Consider the following 22,264-nt stretch of genomic DNA (forward strand, 5'->3'; position numbering starts at 1 on the left):
GTGAGGTATTATGTCTCAATATAGACTTGAGCCTGCATTACTACAACTGAACGTGTATGTATCCTAGTATTTAAATAACTAAATGAATTAGAATAAAAAAGCAGTCTGACAGAAATCAGGGAATTCCTCTTGACACAAAGACTGAGGAACACATGGATTGGACTTCTAGATTGAGTTGTCAAGACCAAAAATGCTGGAATCATGTAGGAAACAAATCAAATTCTGCAATCGAAAAGCAAAGATGTATAGTTCTTCCTGGATGAAAGAAATAAGATAAGACAAATTGACATTCTCCTCATAGTTCTGTGATTTTGTCAGTGATGTTCGCAGCAAAATCCTAAATCAATCTTATTCTGACTAGTCCTCCCCAGGGCTCAAATTTTAAATGCAGTGAGAAGCCAAAACACATTTCAAGAGAACTTCACGTATAATGCCTAGTATGTAGGTAATTTCATTCTTCAGAATAGCAGCTGAGATACTACAACTGGTTACAGTGCATTAAATTAGGAAGCTTCAAGTCAAGCCAAATTCCTATTTCTTTGGCCCATCAAAAATACTTTTGCATAGAAGATATGAGAACCTGCTTGGTTGAGCTATAATGGCCCACATGAAATCATACAATGGGCTCCTTCTATGCTGCACACTCTGAGCCTATTGAAGCCATACTGACTCTCTGCAAGTACAGTTCAGTCCATCCCACTTCTGGCTCTTGCCCTGCAATTTTTCAAAATCTTTTGTTACTTATGGTATTCTCTTTTAAAAGCTAAAATTGATTCAGCCTCCACCATCTTGAATAGTGCATTCCACATCCCAATCACTTGCAATGTATACATGTCTTTTCTCCTCTCCATGAAAAGTTGCCCCTTAGGTCCTTTTTAAATCTTTCCGCTCTCACCTTAAACCTATGCCCTCTAGTTTTGAACTCCATTACCCTGGGGAAAGGACCTTGGCTTTTCACCCTATCCATGCCCCTCATAATTTTATAAACCTCTATGAGGTCACCCCTCAGCCTACGATGCTCCAGGGAAAATATCCCCAGTCTATTCAGCCTCTCCCTAAAGCTCAACCCCTCCAAGCCTTGCAAAATCCTTGTAAATCTTTTCTGAATCAGAACTGAATGCTGCCAGAGCAGGTGGAGGAGGCTGGTACAATTACAATATTTAAAAGGCATCTGGATGAGTATATGAATAGCAAGGGTTTAGAAGGATATGTGCCAAATGCTGGCAAATGGAACAACAGTAATGTAGGATTGCTGGTTGGCATGGAAGAGTTGGACCAAAGGGTCTGTTTCTGTGCTGTACATCTCTATGACTCTTACTATCCATCCAATCTATATGGTCCGGTTCTTGTCACCTCCACCAGGGGAACTGCTTTTTTTCTATTTATTGTCTTGAACTACATTATTTTGAATACCATCAACTTTTCTTCAAAGGACAGTCCCAACTTCTGTACTCTACTCCAGTCAGACAAATTCCCCTCGTGCAACAGAACTATTTGTTATAATGTTTCTGCACTACCTTTAAAGCTTTCTAAATAACACTTCAGGTGAGACAAAAATCAGTATTTGCTAAGATTCCATATAATTTCACTGCTTTTGTATGGTCAAAATGTTTTGTTATGTCAGAACTGCCACTACTGATGTAGGATTTTGAGATCCTTATTGCATGGAACTTCCAGTGCACATTAGATCAGCTAAGAGCAAATCAAAGCTTTGTGCATTCATTTAGATAGTTAGGGTATCCTGTAGAAGTAAGGTACCCTTATTTATATGATCTGGGGACACCTCTGAGAGTTGGGAGTTGAGGGGCTTGGTTATGTGAGATTGTTAACAGCAGTAAAGATTGTGTGTAAATGATGAATAAACCCTTTGAATTGTAAAGCAGTTAGACTGGAAAGGGCTATCAAAATGACCTCTGAGGAATTTTAATTTTTTCCTACAGTCCAAAAACCACTGTTCACCTGTAACTCAACGAAGTTCACACCCCCAATGTCACTTTATCTCAGTGTCAAACAAATTGAAGGCTATGTCATACTTTATCAAAAACCTGTTGAAATCCAAACAGCATCACCTGCATTAACACTACCTCAAAAAAAATACTCAAGTTAAGCACCATGTGCCTTGAAATAATCTGAGCTGACTTTCCTTAATTAATAAAATGATAATGATAAAATGGTCTGCTCATTTTGGATATTAATTGCGAGATATGGTACATGGCTATTAATTGGATATTAATTGCGTGATATGGTACATACATATCATTCAACATGTTTTGACTTGGTCGGTGGTATACCAGGTTTTCAGTAGTAAGCTTCTTTCAGGTTGTACACTCATAACCTCAAATTATACATTAAAATAGCAATTTTCCACATCACTTACTGTTTGTTCTCTTCACAAATCTAATTAGTATCAGTTAGAATTTTGTATTAGTTGACCGGAAAGCCCCAGGTTTAGACATGTTTGCTTTGTAACAGAGTGTTATTACTTACAATGTTAATACTGCTTCTATTTTTATATTTTAACCAAACTCAAAATAAAACTTGAAGACTAACACTGATAAATTATTCCTTATAAATTCTAGTACCAAACAATAATAAATTTAGTTGTGTATTTATACCAGAGATTGAGAATCATTCATTCGGACGGACTTAGTAATCTAGAAAAGGTAATACATCATCACAGTAAAATATTACTCAAGCCTACTCAATGGCGATACATGGGGCCAAATTTTCTGGATCGGGAGAGGGTGGCTGACATCACCAGCCATTGTGCTGTTTTCCACCACAAGTTTTTTCAAAGAAAAGCAAGTTAAATTAACAAACTGATTTAATGGAGACCCTATCTCAACATGAACTGGGATTTTCAGTCAGTAATGGCCTGCACCATGTTTCAAGAAATCAACAAAACTTATCTGGCTTTCTCCCTTGCTGTCTTTATTTTTGGTTGAGCTTGCCTGCAATCCCTGGCCTTTAACTGGCTCTGCATTTTAAAACTGCAGTGAGTGCATTTAAAACATAGCACAACAGGGCAGGACCTGGAGCTAGGACCTGTCTCAGACTGAAAGTTCAATCCCTCATGTTATCATCATTTTGGATAACTCACATGTAATCATTCCCAACTTACTTTATCAACATTTCGGTAGATTTTTTCTTCTGACAATGGACCAACAACTTTTGTAGAAGTCTGTACGATTCTGTGATTTGATTCTGAGCTTTCAGCACAAGTGCTTTCCTTTGGGGAAACATGGAAGAAAAACAATAAATGTTAAACTATGAGGTCCTATACCACTGGACCGATCAAAATTAAATTTAGAACACCCTGCATTTTAGTTAATATAGCACGTTTTTATGATGGCATTGTGCTGTTTTATTATTATGTTTTATAATGCCAGTTATACACAATGCATGATTAAAGACAATGATTTAGGTTCTGCTATACCAAATCATTCTGGGATTTTTACCAGTTTTTGGGAGATTAAATTCCAATCAATCAGTTTTTAATGAAAACATCAAAGCTTATAGCCTTGTTGATTACATGCTCCTCTACTTAAACACTCAATTTTACTTTTCTTAAAGCCCAGGATATACAGCAAGATAGAAAGCATTAGGGTAGGCTCAAACAGATGAGCGTTAGTCAGAAGCATTGTATGCCAACTGAAGAGGCTAATAAACTCAAGGTTAAAATCTCAAAACTTCAGAATGAAATATAATAGAGGAATCTCTCACAGGAGTAGGGCAGTAATGTATTAAAGTTACAATCTACTGAGAGACTAGATGGTAAATTATATTTTTAAACTCTGCACCCATGTTACAAAGTTTTGCTTTCTCCTGTTGCTTGAACAATTTGTTTGTTAATCTCTTTTCTAAGAAATTCAGATATATCCAACTTAAAATCTGTATAAGTATTTTCATGTAAGGCAGTCAGGTAGAAACGCTGTAGTAGAAATTTCAAACAGGACGGATATCTACATATTTTATAAAATGGTATCAAATTTGATGGTCAACAGAAAATTCATATTGCAGCAAGTATTGGTAGTACCTTTCCTGTAGGCTGCTTGCCGATCATAAAAATAATAAATTATTACATTCAAATTCTAAGAATATTAGTAAAGAGTAAGAATTTTAGAATTTCAACAAAAATATGATGTCACTGCTTTTTTTTTGGTTCATCTGGCTATCAGGAGTCAGTCACACTTACTGAATTAAAAAAAGCCAATAAAATGTGAATCATTACCTGAAAATTCTTTTCACAATAGATTATTTACTTTACTTTTATTAAATCTTTGAAATTAAAATTGAAGAAATAAAACTTATATTTGTACAAGTAAACAATTGATGTATGCTTGGAAATTGTGAACATGGCATATTATCTGGTACGTATCAAATTAGGACTGTTCTAAATTGCATGCTTGATCAGCACAAAAGCATCAGAGGTGGGGAGGGAGTTGTGGTTTTCAGAACAGGTAGGCCTGGAAAAGACTCAGACTGTGGAGTGTGGCAGTCAGAACAGTAGTTAGAGGAACTGGCTGGTTTAGAAGTTAGAACAGATAAGGCATGGCATCTTTTAAGAGTGTGTCAGACGTAAAGATGTACCTGCACCAAAATATGTAGAATGACACTTGGGCAATTCAAGGACTCTCAGGCACTCATGAAAACTGAGCATCAGAGGATGAAGTTTAATAGATGCATTAAGGATTGGAAGTAGAATTGTTTATTGGCAAGTTAAAAAAGTAAGTGTTCTGAATAGTATTTTTAAACCTATCTAGCTGGAGAATTGAAGGAGACAATGGTAAGGAGAAGGTGAAACTTAATGGAACTTCTGTTTCCTTTTTATTGACAGATTCTACTTACCAATTTTGTGTATTATTACTTAGTGGTTCTTAATTTTAATTAGAAAACGAGAGTTTTTGAATTGTAACACAATACAATTATAAAATTTGAGGCAACATATAACAACATGACTAAAATTGACAATGTGATGGAGAAGTAAATGAGTGCCATGACATAAATGAATCCAAAAGATAAATGCACGAGTTCTTTTTTTTTTTGACTGGGGGGGTGCGCGGGTGGGGTCACACAGCTCAAATGGCTTTATTGTTTCAGAGATAGTAGGAACTGCAGATGCTGAAGAATCTGAGGTAACAAGGTGTACAGCGGGATGAACACAGCAGGCCAAGCAGCATCGTAGGAGCAGGAAAGCTGACGTTTCAGGCCTAGACCCGAAACGTCAGCTTTCAAAGAAACCTACAGCATAGGAACAGGCCCTTCGGCCCTCCAAGCCTGCGCCGATCAAGATCCTCTGTCTAACCTGTCATCTATTTTCTAAAGGTCTGTGTCCATTTTCTCCCTGCCCATCCATGTACCTGTCCAAATATATCTTATAAGACGCTAACGTGTCTGCGTCTACCACCTCCACTGGCAACGCGTTCCAGGCGCCCACCACCCTCTGTGTAAAGAACTTTCCACGCATATCTCCCTTAAACATTCCTCCTCTCACTTTGAACTCATGACCCATAGTAATTGAGTCCCCCACTCTGGGAAAAAGCTTCTGCTATCCACCCTGTCTATACCCCTCATAATTTTGTAGACCTCAATCAGGTCCCCCCTCAATCTCCGTCTTTCTAATGAAAATAATCCTAATCTATTCAACCTCTCTTCATAGCTAGCATCCTCCATACCAGGCAACATCCTGGTGAACCTCCTCTGCACCCTCTCCAAAGCATCCACATCCTTTTGGTAATGTGGCGACCAGAACTGTACACAGTACTCCAAATGTGGCCGAACCAAAGTCCTATACAACTGTAACATGACCTGCCAACTCTTGTACTCAATACCCCGCCCAATGAAGGAAAGCATGCCATATGCCTTCTTGACCACCCTATTGACCTGTGTTGTCACCTTCAGGGAACAGTGGACCTAAACACCCAGATCTCTGTTCATCAATTTTCCCTAGGACTTTTCCATTTACTGTATAGTTCGCCCTTGAATTTGATCTTCCAAAATGCATCACCTCGCATTTGCCCGAATTGAACTCCATCTGCCATTTATCTGCCCAACTCTCCAGTCTATCTATATTCTGCTGTAATTTCTGACAGTCCCCTTCACTATCAGCTACTCCACCAATCTTGGTGTCATCAGCAAACTTGCTGATCAGGCCACCTACACCTTCCTCCAGATCATTTACATATATCACAAACAACAGTGGTCCCAGCACAGATCCCTGTGGAACACCACTGGTTACAGGTCTCCAATTTGAGAAACTCCCTTCTACTACAACCCTTTCCTGCTCGGCCTGCTGTGTTTATCCATCTGTACACACAGTGTCATCTCCACCGGCTATATGATTGGTTTGCGACGCATAATGACACACACAGTAAAGTTCAACTTGCGTCCCAGCTGAAGTCACCAGAAAGGCCCTACCTTCTCAACCTTGCCCCTGTCCTGAGGAGTGGTGTCCCTCAGGTTAAACTCACCACCACATATCTTTCTGAGAGACATCAACTGATGGTTCTCTGGAACTATAGTGACTTGCACTTTCAATCTATTAGCAAATATGTAGGAGATATTAAAACTAAAGAAACAAGTATACCGGAGTAAAAAAAAAACAAAGTTGCTGGAAAAGCTCAGCAGGTTTGGCGGCATCTGTGAAGGAGAAAACAGTTAATGTGTTGGGTCCGGTGACCCTTCCTCAAGTATACTAGAATTATTGTTATACAGCAGATTTCCTTCCAACAACGTTCATCAATGCAACCTCATCTTCTGACAAAAAGCAATAAATCTAGCCATTAGCTTCTCTAAACTTATAATAATGCCAACAATTTTGTTTAGAAGAAGTAAGCCTTGCTTGTTTTTGCAATTCAAGACAACTATTCAAAGTTAGCAAAGCTCACAGCTGAAAGGCTCTCCAGATCATTCAATTTGTTATTCATGCTTGTTTCACAATTCAATGAGATCATGACTGACTGCAGATCTAATTCTATACAACTGTCTTCACTCCACATCTCTTAATACCTTTGGTGAGCAACAATATATCAATCAGATGTTAAAAAGTAAATAATTGATCCAATTTTTGCAGAAGAGAGTCCCAAACCTCTACAACACTTTGCTTTGCTGAAAACTATTCCGTATACTTACTTATAGAGTCCTTCTGGCCCATTAAGTGCTGCTATTCCAGGAACTAGGGAGTCAGCAATGTGATACTTCCCATCACTCATTGCTCGATTAAACTGTATATTTTGCTCAAACAGCATCCACAGCTTATAGGTTTTAAAACAAATAAAATTGATTATAAGCATGGAACCTTTAGAATTTGAAAATTAACAATATCAACTCTACTGTCTGTTTTTTTGCCAGTAAGATAGTAATTTCAACTTGAATTAATATATTTGCTCCATTGTACATACTCAGTAACCTCGTAAGAATTCCTGTAGGCATATAATAATTCAGGTTTTCTACTGATACTTATGTACATAATCAAAAGTTTGTCTTTATAAAGGACACCTGTAAAAAACCTGAATTTGAATGTACAATGTGCTAAGAACCACACATTATCTTATTACAATGGAAATGTTACTGAAGACCACATAGGCTGCAACTTTATTTTCCTTAATGTTTCAAAGGCATATTTTCAAGCAAGATCTTCACAGTAATTCAGAAAAAAAGCAGCATGAAAATATAGCCGTCCAATATTTGTCAAAATTATAAGACTTCAACTTTCAACATTCGTTCTAGTAAGTTGGAAACAGTCTGGTGAATCAACAATTAAAAGAATTGCACAAACTTTCTAAGGTCAAATACACTAAAATAGGAACTGAACTACAAACTAAATTTGGGTTACAATTGCTTGCTCTCTGAAATCCATGCAATTATACTGGAAAAAATAAATAGTCAAAGCTCCAATTCTTAATCATAAATGCATCCTAAAAGAACAAAACACACAGTTCTAGACTTAGACTGCCATTTCTACTATTAAGAGTCTCTTTGCAGCTTCCCTCTTTTCCTGAGAGGACATTTATGGCCTTTGTTCTTTTAATCTCTTGCAAGGAACTCAACAATGTAGCTGATCATGATTACAAACCTACATCCTATCAAATTGGTGAAACCTGTTGTTTAGACAGTGAGCTGTCTCCTCCCACTGAATCCAACAGCAGTTCTTTCGTGAATACTGAAACAGAAGTAAGAGATCTTCATAGGTCATTAACAACCTAACGATCATCAGATATCGGTTGCCAGATTTTTCTTTTAGAAACTGAAATTCACATGTCAATCAGCTGTCAGCAGCTTAAGGTAAACAGTCTATTTTATATTTACAGCTCCATTAATTCAAAGTAAAAGTTGCAGTCCAGGCATTGACCACTTCTTCCCAAAACTGAATAATTGTTGAATTCAGTGCAGTTAACAGTGCTTGTTTTGAAGAACTGTTGCAATATTAAATTACTGTAATCATTTTAAAAACTAAACTGTGTCAAAATGATGACATTTATCTTCTGTATCAAACAAAAACTGCTAGCACAACTGTCACTGTACCTTTGCATGCTGGCTGTGGGGAGGAAACCGTTCTTTCAAATGTTTTAGGATTTCAGAAGCAGCTGAATAATAACCCTACAAATTCAAAAGATTTGTATTATTTAAACTAACAATCACATTCAAGGATGTAAAGAATATTAAATAATAATAGCATTTCAACTGCTAGAGTTTCTATTAAATACATAAACCAAATGAAGAAAAGGGGAATTCAATTTTCTGTTATTTTAAAATATTAATTGCACAGTTACTGTTATTTTAATACAGAAATTATTTTAGGAGCTCTGGATCACTGCCTCATGGAGCCAAATCATTATGATTGTTCATAGAACAGAGAACATTATAACACAGTACAGGCCCCCGATGTTGCGCCGTCCCGTGAAACCAATCAGAAGCCCATCTAACCTACACTATTCCATTATCATCCATATGTTTATCCAATGACCATGTAAATGCCCTTTAAGTTGGTGAGTCTACTACTGTTGCAGGCAGGGCATTCTACGCCCTTACTACTCTTCTGAGTAAAGAACCTACCTCGGACTTCTGTCCTTTATCTATCACCCCTCAATTTAAAGGCACGTCCCCTCGTTCTAGCCATCACCATCCGAGGAAAAAGGCTCTCACTGTCCACCCTATCTAATCCACTGATCATCTTGTATATCTCTATTAAGTCACCTCTTAACCTTCTTCTCTTTGACAGTAACAGTCTCAATTCCCTCAGCCTTTCCTCCATACCAGGCAACATCCTGGTAAATCTCCTCTGCATCCTTTCCAATGCTTCCACATCCTTCCTATAATGCGGCAACCAGAACTGTATGCAATACTCCAAGTGCAACCACACCAGTGTGTTGTACAGCTGCAACATGAGCTCATGGCTCCGAAACTCAATCCCTCTACCAATAAAACCTAATACACCATACGCCTTCTTAACAACCCTATCAACCTGGGTGGCAATATAAAAAGATATGAGTCATAAAACTAACACATTTTTCAGTAGTAAACCCAAGTTGGTTTGGAAGTGATTAGTAGTCCACAGTGCCAGAAAGAACTGAATTGACAGCGTAGAGACAAATTATTAAGAGCATTCAGCTATGGCTACCTCTAATAGCTCCCTCTTATGTTTTGGTTATGTAACTGCTTTTAGCCAAATAACACTTATGAACCTTACATGAAACTTGCTAAATCAAAACAAAAAGTCCTTTTGACCAGTTTAAACGTTACCAAATTCCTAAATAATATTGTGAAGTGCAGAATTTAAGTTAATTTTTGTTCATAATGCAAGACTTTCTAATTATAGAGACTTTCATTTCAGTTTCTCAAACATTTAATGGTGGTAGCACAGAGTGATGAGACATGTCCAGGATCGTTTCACTGAGTTCTAAATCTACCTAAATAAGGGCACTGAGATCTCACTAAACAGAGGTGAAATCAGCTGTAGGTTTATTTTTGGCCAACAAACCACTATATCAGAGTAGGCCCCTACACATCCAGAACAGATGTTCTGCACAGCTTTATCCCAATTCTGGATCAAAGTAATGGAATTAACATCTTTCACGATTTTGGAAAGGACAGCTTTCAAGTATGAAGAGATATTAATTTGGAGATTGTGTTAAGGAAATAACACTCTATTAGGCTTATTTTAATTTTGAGAGACAGAACATGAGGAACAATGATTCTCCCTCTTCTGAGAGTTTAAGAAAATGCAATCACCACATGATTACTACTCTAACCATGTGACATTATACTGTAATTAGGAACTGGAATCATGTCAGAAAGATCACTGTTCAGGTAAATAAAATCTTCAAGCAATATTCTTCTAAATAGCTGGCTGAAACATTCTTCAATTATCCCAGATAATTCTGCTAGACAAAGTGAGATTTTGCCCTTGGTTTATGCAGGGCAACCTAATCTCAGTTGAGGTGCATTAGAAGCACTGTAATTGGTGTCAGCAAGGGAGAAGTAAAGTGAAATTGCCTAGTTGTTACCTATCATCCAGTAAATTCCAGTCAAGCATGCAAATCAATGCATTGTTTGAGACTCAACTATAAAGGTTCCTTGTGATCAATATATTGTTAACATTGACACATAGAAAATGGTCACTTGGGATGGAATTTTTTTTTATTAGCAAGATCTGCAGGGGAAAAAAACAGCTGGCAAGGTGAAAGATGAAAAAAATTCACAAAGCCAACTTACCTGTTCTGCATGAAGTTCTGCCAGGTGACAAAGTACTACAGCCATTGCTTCAGTGTTATTTTGATGGATATCCACATTTACGGACTCCAGTGTGTGCATATACAGAAGAAGCTGTGTTTGCTGTAGTGCCATTGTACTAGAAATAATTAAAAAGACTTCAGTATTCGCATTAATTGTAATTTATTGGCAATTATGACAAACACTTTTGAAAGTCTCATCGAGTATGTAAAACTAATTCATGTAATTCAGAAATATGGAACAAAGCAACATCAGAACAAGGTTGCAAACTTGGCACCAACTCTCTAATCTAGAGTATCACCTCATAAAAGGAAGGAAAAGAATAGAGATCAGGTTCCATTGTTATGCCTCCATTTCTTCCATCTGACAAATCTGCTTGCTCGTGATCATTGATAAGCCTCATATCACCCGCTAGAATATTGTGCCAGGGTATACGAGCTCATTCCCAAAGTTCCCAATTTCAGTTAATGATTAGAAGAAACGTAATAGAGAGACTGGTGCTTTTATTCTTTTTGCAAGTTATCACTCTGTTATTTGAGATAACGTATCAGAAAGTAACAGAATTGGACTAGATCCTAAACAAAAAGAATGCAAGAAGTGCAGAAACTGGAAATCAGAAACAAAGCAGTAGTTGCTGTAAAAACTCAGCAGGGCTGGCAGCATCTATGGAGAGAAATCACTTTTCCGGGTCACTGCACCTGAAACATTAACTCTTGATATCTCTCCACAAATACTGCCAGACCTGTTGAGGTTTTCCAGCCATTTCTATTTTTGTCACTATTTGTCCTTCCCAGTTAACCAATAATGAAAGATATAACTGAATAATGCATACACTTTTAGTTGCATTCAACTTAGGGGTTGAATGGTATGCAACTTATTGTGCAGAGTTCATACAAAAATTAACATACTTTTACATACCTTTGACCATACATTTTCCAAATTGCAGTTTTCTGAGCTATGCTTACATCAATAAGCTCCGAAAGCCCATGTTTCCAATGTAACATGTCAGAGTCCTTCATGGCATCCATTAACTTGTTAGCTGACCTTCCAGAAAAGGTCCTTTGTTGTACTAGTGATTGGATGCCCAGAGATGCCAGATACTACAAAATAAAAGCAGTTAAACATTAACACACCAGACTCATCATTTGTGTTGTTTATGCAAAGTGGTACACATTACCAAGTCAGCATTCATTTGCAATAGCTAGAACTCTGAGCATATAAAGACAGCTGCAGTCTATGTTGGCAAGACCAGATTGGATGGCAGATTCCCTTCTATGAAGGACATCACATGAAGCAGTTGGGTTTTTATTATTTCACAGTTACTATATTTATTAAACTAAAGGTTTAAGTGATAGAAAATCAACTCTCAACTGTGTTTGCCAGTCCAATTCAAAATCTACGTGGTCATATGGCAATAAGACATGAAATTTAATTTTAGTTTCCTTACTTGGTCAATATGTTATTGTTCCATAAAGAGTACTACAAATACTTATTTACAAGACATTTCTGATTATAGGTTAAAGTAGAAAATGTGCTAACTTTTGTTATCACCTAATGTGGTCTGAAGGAATACCTGAGACCGAATAGAATGAGGGAATAAATGATGGATATATTGAGAGTTAATTAAGTTTGACATGGTTGTATAGATATGGATGGTGGTATAATCAGTGGTGAAAGTTTTATGGATCCTGGTTAACTGAAATAAAGTTCTCACCTAAAAGTGTAGACGCAAATTCTTCTAAACTAATTATCTTTTGGAGTTTACAAATTTATTAGTTTTATTACTCAGAAGGGAAGTTAATTAATAACTGTTCATGCTTAATTAGTATCTAGTTCTAGAAAGCAAAATTACTCACAGGTAAGCCAAGCTGTCCAGCCTTTTTCACAGAATGTTCAACGAGAACTGCATTATCAGATCCCTTCATTTTCTCCAGAATGTACAGCCAACTCTAGAAACAAAGTCATGATTGGTGTGACGAACTTAGACTAAAGTCAAACATCAATATTAATATTTATTTTTCAGAGCATCAAATTAGTAGAAATGCACTACTAAAGACAGAATAATGCAGAGACTAAACGAAGACTCCTTACCAGGCAGTGCTGTAAACAGACATGATCACTGGATTCTTGCGCAATACGAATAGCTTCCTGTAGAGCAAACTGGGCCTGCTCCCTGCACATACAAAGATTCCAAAGTCAGATCATCAGAAAGCACATGCTATGTAGAGGCATTAGCTATAGTCTAAATGTCCTAAATATATTAGAGAAAGACCTTGGAAAGTGGTTCTCCAATATTATTTAACTCCTGGGATCCCTTGCTGTTAAAACCCACATTTGTATTGTCATTTAAAAATAGCCATGCCAATGTGAATAAAAAACACATTTTTGTTTACAGTACCATCAATTTATCTCGTGGTTCAGCAAAAGTTATACAGGTCACCTCTAGCACAATCATTTTGCTTCTGTTACAGACATAATTGGGAATACTTCATGCATTCAACATGCCTGCTTCAGCAATGTTTCTGGACTACAACTAAAAGAGAAGTTTGAAATTGATAGGTGGGTGGTGATGCTGCAGACACTGTTGAAAATCACCTAATTATTGCTGTACTCTGCCTCCATCAGCTATGTACTGCTACAAATCTTTTGTTAATTTAGAGAGGAAATCTTAACTTATACAGAATTAGAAACATTCACATTTAAGACTCTTTAACATGGACTCAATAACTAATCAAACCTAATACTCACTGATGGCCAAATCTACAGTTAAGAGCAGCGAGATTGAGAGCTGCATATCGCAAACTTCGTCCAAATCCATCCTCTCCACTGCTTTTGCTATCACTGCCAGTAAGAATCAACCGATCAAAATAGTGAAGCAGGCTGTGCATAGCACTGAAATAGTCTTGTACACGAAGGCTGTTTAGGTAGCTCAAATAATGCTGGAATTACAACATAAATACATATACAAATTATATATTTGTTAAAACATATTAAATCACACACAAATTTTCAAAGTACTTTATGAGAAACACAGTCCATTTAATTTATATTCTTTTGACACAATTAAGTTCTGTTGAGGGAGGGAGAGAGAGAGTCATCAAGGACTGTCACTGAATTAAAATGTGACAGCCATAGATTAAAATTTGTCGAATCAGTTCAAATTAACAGATTTTAAGAACCCAAATTACTTCAGAGGCACAGAAATATATTCTATTACCACCCCATAATTTATGAAATATTAAAACATAATATTTACAGCACTTGGAAATGTAATCAAATATTACATATTCATTCATCAGTAAAGTAATGGTATGCCCTTTCTAAATGATCCTGTGTCATCATTTACCTACTTTTCTTTAATTTGTCTTGGAATGAGTGTATCTTTAATTGGCCTTAAAAAGGTATTGTAAATCAGCTTTTAGAAGGACTTCAGTCCATGATGGAGGATGAGGTTACATGCATAATGCTGTAAGGAAGGGGGTTCCAGGATTTTCATAGAATCATAGAATCCCTAGTGTAGAAGCAGACCATTTGGCCCACTGGTCTACATCAACCCTTTGAACAGCATCCCATCCAGACCCACCCCCCTAATTTATCCCTGTAACTCGACATTTCCCATGCCTAACGCACCTAGTTTGTGTATATCTGGATACAATGGGCAATCTAGCATTGCCAATCCACCTAACCTGCACATCGTTGGACTGTGAGGAAACCACAGCACCCAGGAGGAAATCCATGCCAACATGGGAAGAATGTGCAATCGCAGACAGACAGTCACCTGAAGGTGGAATTGAACCCAGGTTTCTGGCGCTGTGAGGCAGCAGTGCTAATCACTGAGCTGCCCCCAATGGGATTTTGATCCCGTGACACTGAAGGAGAAGTGACGTACAGTGAAATAATAGCAGGTCAAATCCTAGGATGCATACCCCCAAAAATTCAGTGATTCAAGGAAGCTCTTATGTAACCTGTTTGCCTACGAACATGTTCCTATGTCAGAAAAAAGGACAACATTGATGCAGCAAACGTGTGAAAGTAATCTCAATTTTTCAAATTGTTGACAACTTACAACAGGCTGACTTTGCACCATAAAAGGCATGGAAAAACACTGAATTAGCTCTGGAAAATCTCAATAATTCTCTTATGCTTGGCAAGCTATCTTTGGATTAGGGCTATAGACATCGCCAAGTCATAATGCAGTAAAACATGTTTTTCATATTTTTGTGCTGCAGTGCAACATTCTGAATTGCATTGCTCAGCTCAGGATGCAGACAGGTCGAATCCTTTGTTGTAAGAATATACTCCATCCATGAATTCCTCATCTGTCAATTCAGTTGTGCAGGCACCTCGATGCAAGCTTCCATAGTTGCCTTCGCTTTAAATTCCATGGTGGCTTCTTACAGGCAATGGAAAGAACCTGATCATCACATCAGCTGGTCACATCTGCTGCTCCTCATTTATGACATCTTCTGCATGTAGTTGTAGCACATTTAAACCTAGTGTTATGGAAGCAGTCGGTGAATGTGGCATCCTCACTGTCTTTCACTGTTCTTCCTCAAGAACACGATCTCTACAAAATTCGAGTTGTATTGCTGCTCTTATTTATGACCTTGAAAAGCTGAGAGATCAGGTAGTGTTGGTAGTTGGTTTTAAGGCTCCTAATCACCCCAGAACATTGGCTTTTGCATTGGGAGACAAAGCTATCAGCTTAACCCTCAAGGTCAGCGGGGTTTAAGGGGCTCTGTTATCTATCATGAAGATCACTTTCCTTTCATAGAATCATAGAATCCCAGCAGTGCGGCATCAGGCCCTTCGGCCCAACAAGTCCACACCAACCCTTGGAGCATCCCACAAAGACCCATCCCCTTATAACCCACACACCCCTGAACACTACGGGCAATTTAGCTGGGCCAATCCACCTAGCCTGCACATCATCTGTTATTACATTTTGTCCACTTTCCAGATCCATGCCTTAGATAAATTACTGACGGACACCCAAGGGACTTTGTTAACATCATACTGCAAGAGTGGTCACTTGCTATTTGCAAAGCAACGTGTCTTCACAGACTTTTCCAACAAAGATCAGCTATTTTGTGCCATTGATTTTGGTAGAAACCATAGCAGGGTCACGTTCGTTGCTTTGCTTTCCACCATTACGTTTCAACATAAAATGTATAGAGAGTAATCTGGTAAAAGACAGTAAATGTTTCCAGTTTCATCCACGTTAAAAATGCCTTTTGGTATATACTTGTTTAGGACATGGGCAAGACTATTTTGAAGCCAATAATTTGTCATTGCTGCCATGTTTGTATGGCCAGATAGCTGAAGGCCCGATTGAGCAGACAGAGCTGATGGGACTCTCAGGACAGGTCAAGCACAAAGCATCCATTTAAGACAAAGGAAGGCAAGGACAAGTCCGGATTTAATCTGGAAACTGAGATTGCTTTGGGTACTGGAGTAAGATGAGCAGCCTCGGGGGCACCCTGGGTTCCAAGGGCGATACACCCATGACACATCGTATGCCTGGAAGCCCACTGGACGTCCTGCCTTAACCTGTAAGATCGATTGTTCTCTGGCGCCCAGTCCTTCTGCAAAGATATCGCAGGGAGGGTTAAAAGGGTCACGCGTTGGTTATTCCCACAGCAAACACTTGACTTCCACAAGCAGGAGAGCTCCAACCGCCTGCAAAGAGAAAGATGACCAATCTTCAAGTTCATCAGAGCCGATTGCATGGCCTGGCAAGTTTTAACTGCATTGGTAGTTCCTGGTCCTAGACCAGTTGCCAGCTGTAGTTTAAATAAGTATTACGACAGAGACTTAATGTTGTGATTGGTAAAGTAATTAATGGAAAAATCGTGAGTTTAGTCACGTAACAGCAGGACTTTAAAAGTATTAAGGCCATATGGCCCCTTTCGTCTCTTGAGGGTACTTTGCGAATAATTGAATTGTAAGTCAACTCTGACCCTTTTGCTCGTCTCGCAAGTATAGTTCCCAAGTAAACGAGTTCACATAGAAACCATTCGAAGTGTCCAAAACATGAACAACAACTGCCACATCCTTAACGCTTACCACTTGGAAGATGACTACATGCCTTGTTTTGAATTGGTTCAGTCATCTATATCTGCAGGTGAACCCATTGTGATCCAGCCTCTTTCCTAGGACTACTTCCATTTATTGCAGAATTGCGAATGCTCTGTGCTCCAGCTGCTTTGCAACACCTTAGCAGACCTATGAAATATTAGGACAGGCAGCTATTCTCACCCCCTCCCTTGGACAGAATGCCTACATGTCAAACTGTTCCAAGGTGTTCATCTTTAACTTCACAGACTCTATCGTTCAATCGCCCATTCTTTCGCAATAGTTGCTTTTTGGTTTTGCTACATCAACTTCACTTCATTTCCAATTGACAGTACTTCAAACTTTCTCACAGGTTTAATTAAACTTCACTCTGGTTGTCTGGCTCAGTCATATGACAAGCATGTAACAGCTCAGCTAAGCCAGAGTTATCAGACTGGAACTTCAGCTTGTTACAGGCACCTAGCTCTTGGACTTCCCATTTTGCCAGCTGGACCGGCTGACAATTTTGCCACAACTGGAGTTTTGAGTTAGCACAGTGTGGAGCTGGAGGAACACAGCAGGCTAAGCAACATCAGAGGAGCAGGAAAGCTGACTTTTTGGGTTGGGACACTTCTTCAGAAGATGGGGGTTTTGAGTTATCAGAATACAACTGATCACAATCTAACTGTAGTTCCAAGTTAGAACGCTATGTGGTTTGGAGGTGGTGTTATCCTTACACATCTGCTACCTTGGTCCTAAGCTGTAGCAGTAGTGGGTTTGGAAAATAGTGTCAGACAGACATCAAGAGTTGCTCCACTGCACCTTGTAAATGGTGCACACTGCCACTGCTGCACGTCAGTGGTGAAGGGAGTGAGCGTTAAAAGATGGTGGATGAGATGCCAAGCAAGCATTTTTCTGGGAAGTGCTGAACTTCCTGAAAGTTACTAAATGTCCATGGAAAATGGTAAATTTTCACTTGCTGTAGATGATCATTCACTGGCACTTTGGGATGTGAATGTTACTTAACATTTAAGCTTATAAGTTTTCTACGTATTGGCATAAATGGAAATTGAATGTTTCAATATCTGAGGTGGTGTGAAACGTGGCTGAACATTGTGCAACAACCAACGAACATACCTACCTCTGACTTTATGATTAAAGGTCATTAATGAAACAGCTGACGACAGTTGGGCCTAGCAATGTCTGCACAGACGTCTTTGGTCTGACGCCACTGACTGCCAAAAGCCATAATGATCTTCCTTTGTGCTGAACATGACGCCAACCTGCAGAAAGCCATCCCATCCCCATTCCCACCAACTCCAAGTGTGCTACAGTTCCTTGATGTCATACAGTTAAATATTACTTTGACGTAAAAGGCAGTCACTCTCACCTCATCCTTGGAATTAAGTTCTTCTGTTCATGGTTGGCTTGAGGCTGTAATCACTTTGCTGATGAATGACAGGATGATGGGTGGTAACAGGCTGGGTTGGATTTGACTTTGTTCTTTTGGTCAGCACATTAATGCACAATTTTTCATATTGCTGGATAGATGCCAGTATTGTAATTGTACTAGGACAGCTGACTAGGGTTGCAGATAGTTCTGGTGAAAAGTCTTCAGTATGATTGCCAGAATGTTGTTAAAATCCATAACCATTGTAGCATGCCTTCAGCCATTTCCTGATATCACATTCAGTGAATCAAACTGGCCAAAGACAACAAGTCTGTTTTTAGGGACTTCTATTGGAGGCCAAGATGGACTATCCACTCAACATTTATGGCTGAAGCTGGGCCCAAACTACTCTGCCCATTACTTCGCTAATGGGAATCATAAAGCATCACTAATTTGGCTCATTTTCATTATTAATTTTAAAAACTATTACAAATGGTTTTGTTGCAAGAAAGAGGAATCTAATTCAAACACATTAAGAATTCAAATACTTACAGCTTCTGAAAAATCAGGATTAAATTTGAGTAAATTATTTAGTTCTTTCTGTAGAGTAGCTGGTGAAAGAGCCTTGTTTTCATTGTTTTTCAACAGCGATGCCTACAAAATTTAATAACCACAATCATCAATTCATATAAGCAAAGCTGATAAACTAGCCAGTGATGACATCATAGTATTATTTAATGCTTTAAATGTACGCCAAGCAGAATTTAATTCCATACATACAGAAGATTTTCACATTGTGGGAATGATCATAAGCATGAACTTGTTTTTTAATTTGATCAAGGACAATTTAAATCAGTGTACAGCTTGTGATTCAAAGTCAATATTAAACATCGCATTTACATCGCACATACACTGTCTCTCTTGGGAATTATATTCCTACAGGTGTTTTTCTCCAAAAACTTACTATTTTAACTCATTTCAACTGCAGATAAGTGGAACAGTTGACCGTTTTTATGAAATGTTGCCTAGGTCTTATATTTTCTGTCTCTTTTAGAAGCTATAATGTAGAACCCCCCTTACCTCCTACAGTCGGTTCTGCTAAAACACATGTTTCTTCAACATGAATTGGGTTTAACACCCAAACTTCCCTTACCTGTATTGGCTAAAACATGATACCGGCCCCATTATTTTAAATGGCGCAGGTATTTTGTGATTTTCTTATAATGCAAGATCACACAAAAACCAAACTATCACATTTGTTCAGAACTATCTGTATTTCATTGATCTACTTTGGAAATGGATGCAACTTTTTTTTTTTAAAAAGGAAGAGTCAAGGGTCAATCAAATGACTAATTTTGTCAGAGAGCAGAGGGAGATAAACATAGGAAGGTTGTGAGCAGATCAGTCGCTAACAAATAGAAACTATAGACAAGTGAACCTCACAGCAGTGTTGGGTAATTTGTTGGAATGGATTCTGACAAGACTTACTTATATTTGGAAAGGCAAGGGATAGTCAAAATGGCTTTGTGCGTGGGAAATCGTGTCTCATTGACTTGAGTTTCTTGAAGAAAGGACAAAAGATTGATGAAGGCAGAGCAGTGTTCACTGTCTATACGGACATCAGTAGGCATTCAACAAGGTTTCGCATGGTAGACTGGTTAGTAAGGTTAGATCACATGGAATACAGGGAAAACTAGCCATATGGGTACAAAATTAGCTTGAAAGTAAGAGACAGCATGGTGGTGGAGGGCTGTTCAGATCGGAGGCCTGTGACCAGAAATGTGTTGCAAGACTCGGCGCTGGGTCTACTGCTTTTTGTCATTTATTATAAATGATTTGGAATGGGCCCATTGGAGGTACAGTTAGTAAGTTTGCAAATGACACTAAAATTGGTGGTACAGTAGACAGTGAAGAAGGTTACCTCAGAATACAATGACACCTTCATCAGATGGGCAAGTGAGCTGGAGAGTGGCGGATAGAGTTTAATTTAGATAAATGTGAGGCACTGCATTTTGATAGGGCAAATCAGGGTAGGACTTGTACACTTAATGGTAAGGTCCTGGGGAGTATTGCTGAACAAAGGGATCTTGGAGTGCAGGTTCACAGTTCCTTGAAAGTGGAGTCACAGATAGACAGGACAGTGAAGAAGACATTTGGCATGCTTACCTTTATTGGTCAGTGCATTGAGTATAGGACTTAGGAAGTCATGTTGTGGCTATGTAGTACATTGGGTATGCCACTTTTGCAATAGTGCATTCAATTCTTGGCTCCTTGCTGTAGGAAGCATGTTGTGGAACTTGGAAGGGTTCAGAAAAGATTTACAAGGGTGTTGCCAGAGTTGGAGGGTTTGAGCTATAAGGTGGGGGTATTTTCTCTGGAGCACCAGAGGCTGAGGGATGACCTTACAGAAGTTTATAAAATCATGAAAGGTATGGATAGAGTGAAAACTCAAGTTCTTTCCCCCAGGAGTGAGGGAGTCCAAAACCAGGTGGCATACTTTTAAGGTGAGGGGGTAAGATATACAAGGGACCGAAGAGGCAACGTTTCCATGCAGAGGGTGGCGCATGTATTAAATGAACTGCCAGAGAAAGTGGAGGAGGCTGGTACCATTTCAACATTTAAAAGGCATCTGGATGGGTACGTGAATAGGAAGGAATTACAGGGCCAAATGCTGGCAAATAGAACTAGAATTATTTAGGATATCTGGTCGGCATGGACATGTTGGACTATAAGTTCTGCTTCTGGGTTGTACATCTCTAGACACCATAACCAGAACTGCACACGGTAATCCAGAAGAGGCTTCACTAATGTCCTGTATGACCTCAACAATGACATCCCAACTTCTAAACTCAAAGGTCTGAGCAATGAAGGCAAGCGTGCTTAATGCCTTCTTCATCACACTGTCTTCTTCTGATGCAAATTTCAAAGAATTATGCACCTGGACCCTGGGTCTCTCTGTTCTACAACACTTGTCAGAATTCTACCATGAATTGCAGAAGTCCTGCCCTTGTTTACCAAAGTACAATACTTTGCATTTATCCAAATTAAACTCCATCTGGAATGGACAAACTGGACCTGTATTCTCTATAGCTGTGAAGGATGAGAGGTGATCTCATGAAACCTTGCAAAATATTTAAAGGAATAGACAAGATACATGTCTATAACTAGGGGGCAGAATTTAAAATAAGGGGAATGCCATTTATACCATGATGTGGAGAAATCTTTTTACTGGCAGGGTTGGGAATTTTTGGGATTCTACCCCAGAGAGCTAAAGTGAAATTTAAAATGGTCGCGAGCTACAAGCAACTGCACTGGATTTTGTTGATAATCACATTAGCGCAAACAGCTCACATTAAAATAACACGTTTAAGATGGAGCAGAATCTTCTGCTGATGGCTGCAACAGACAATTGAAATATCTGACTACTTTCCCTGCTGCTTCCTGGGAGGGAAAAATTCTGCCTCTGGGAAAATGACGCAAGGCACATGTGATGAATTTTATCAAAGAAAATATAACAATAAGCTACACAGATGAACTTTGTCAATGAGGAAGCTTTTAAAGAGTGGCGTAAGAGAGGAAAAAGTGGTAAAGCTGGAGAGTGTCATGAATGGAATTCCACAAGCAATGATGAAATTATTAAAATCACAGCTACTAAAAGTTGGGGGAGAATACCAAAACAGAGCAAAGGGATGCTATCGAGGAATTTCAAAACAAGCATGAAAATTTTGAGCCTTTACTTTAGTTACTATTTGATTCTTTGTTCCCAATATTTTACATTTCAGAAAATCTCATCATACCAAAGACTGGCAGAATAGAAACGTCATTGTGCAGTACCTGCATCAACTTTCCAAATGAACATTATGATTTAGCTTCATCCTCCAACCCTTTGCCTGTATGCGATCAGACAAATAAATACTCAGATAATCATCTACAGGAATTCCTTAAGTTGACAGGAAGTGCTTTTCATTTGTAACAGGCAAGTAAACCATCAATGTGGGAGGTATGGTACTCAAAAACTGATACCTTACACTCCGAAACAGTCATGGTGTGCATCTTCCAAACAGTGACTCGATCTAATATCTGGGACAC

The 22,264-nt window shown here is 38.6% G+C and overlaps 1 protein-coding gene across 2 annotated transcripts in view; it reads right to left on the reverse strand.

Annotated features, from left to right (window-relative positions):
• anapc5 (anaphase promoting complex subunit 5) overlaps positions 1-22,264 on the reverse strand; it is a 49,032-nt gene that overhangs the window by 8,329 nt on the left and 18,439 nt on the right. For both annotated transcript variants that reach the window (XM_048555986.2, XM_059655050.1), the window contains exons 7-15: positions 18,728-18,829; positions 13,480-13,670; positions 12,823-12,904; positions 12,588-12,680; positions 11,650-11,831; positions 10,714-10,849; positions 8,524-8,598; positions 7,132-7,253; positions 3,122-3,229 (exon numbers count right to left, since the gene is read on the reverse strand). In XM_048555986.2, coding sequence (XP_048411943.1) covers positions 3,122-3,229; positions 7,132-7,253; positions 8,524-8,598; positions 10,714-10,849; positions 11,650-11,831; positions 12,588-12,680; positions 12,823-12,904; positions 13,480-13,670; positions 18,728-18,829 — 1,091 coding nt within the window. The remainder of the gene's footprint in view (positions 1-3,121; positions 3,230-7,131; positions 7,254-8,523; positions 8,599-10,713; positions 10,850-11,649; positions 11,832-12,587; positions 12,681-12,822; positions 12,905-13,479; positions 13,671-18,727; positions 18,830-22,264) is intronic.

This window comes from Stegostoma tigrinum, chromosome 26 (genome assembly GCF_030684315.1).
Source record: "Stegostoma tigrinum isolate sSteTig4 chromosome 26, sSteTig4.hap1, whole genome shotgun sequence".
Taxonomy (NCBI): Eukaryota; Metazoa; Chordata; class Chondrichthyes; order Orectolobiformes; family Stegostomatidae; genus Stegostoma; species Stegostoma tigrinum.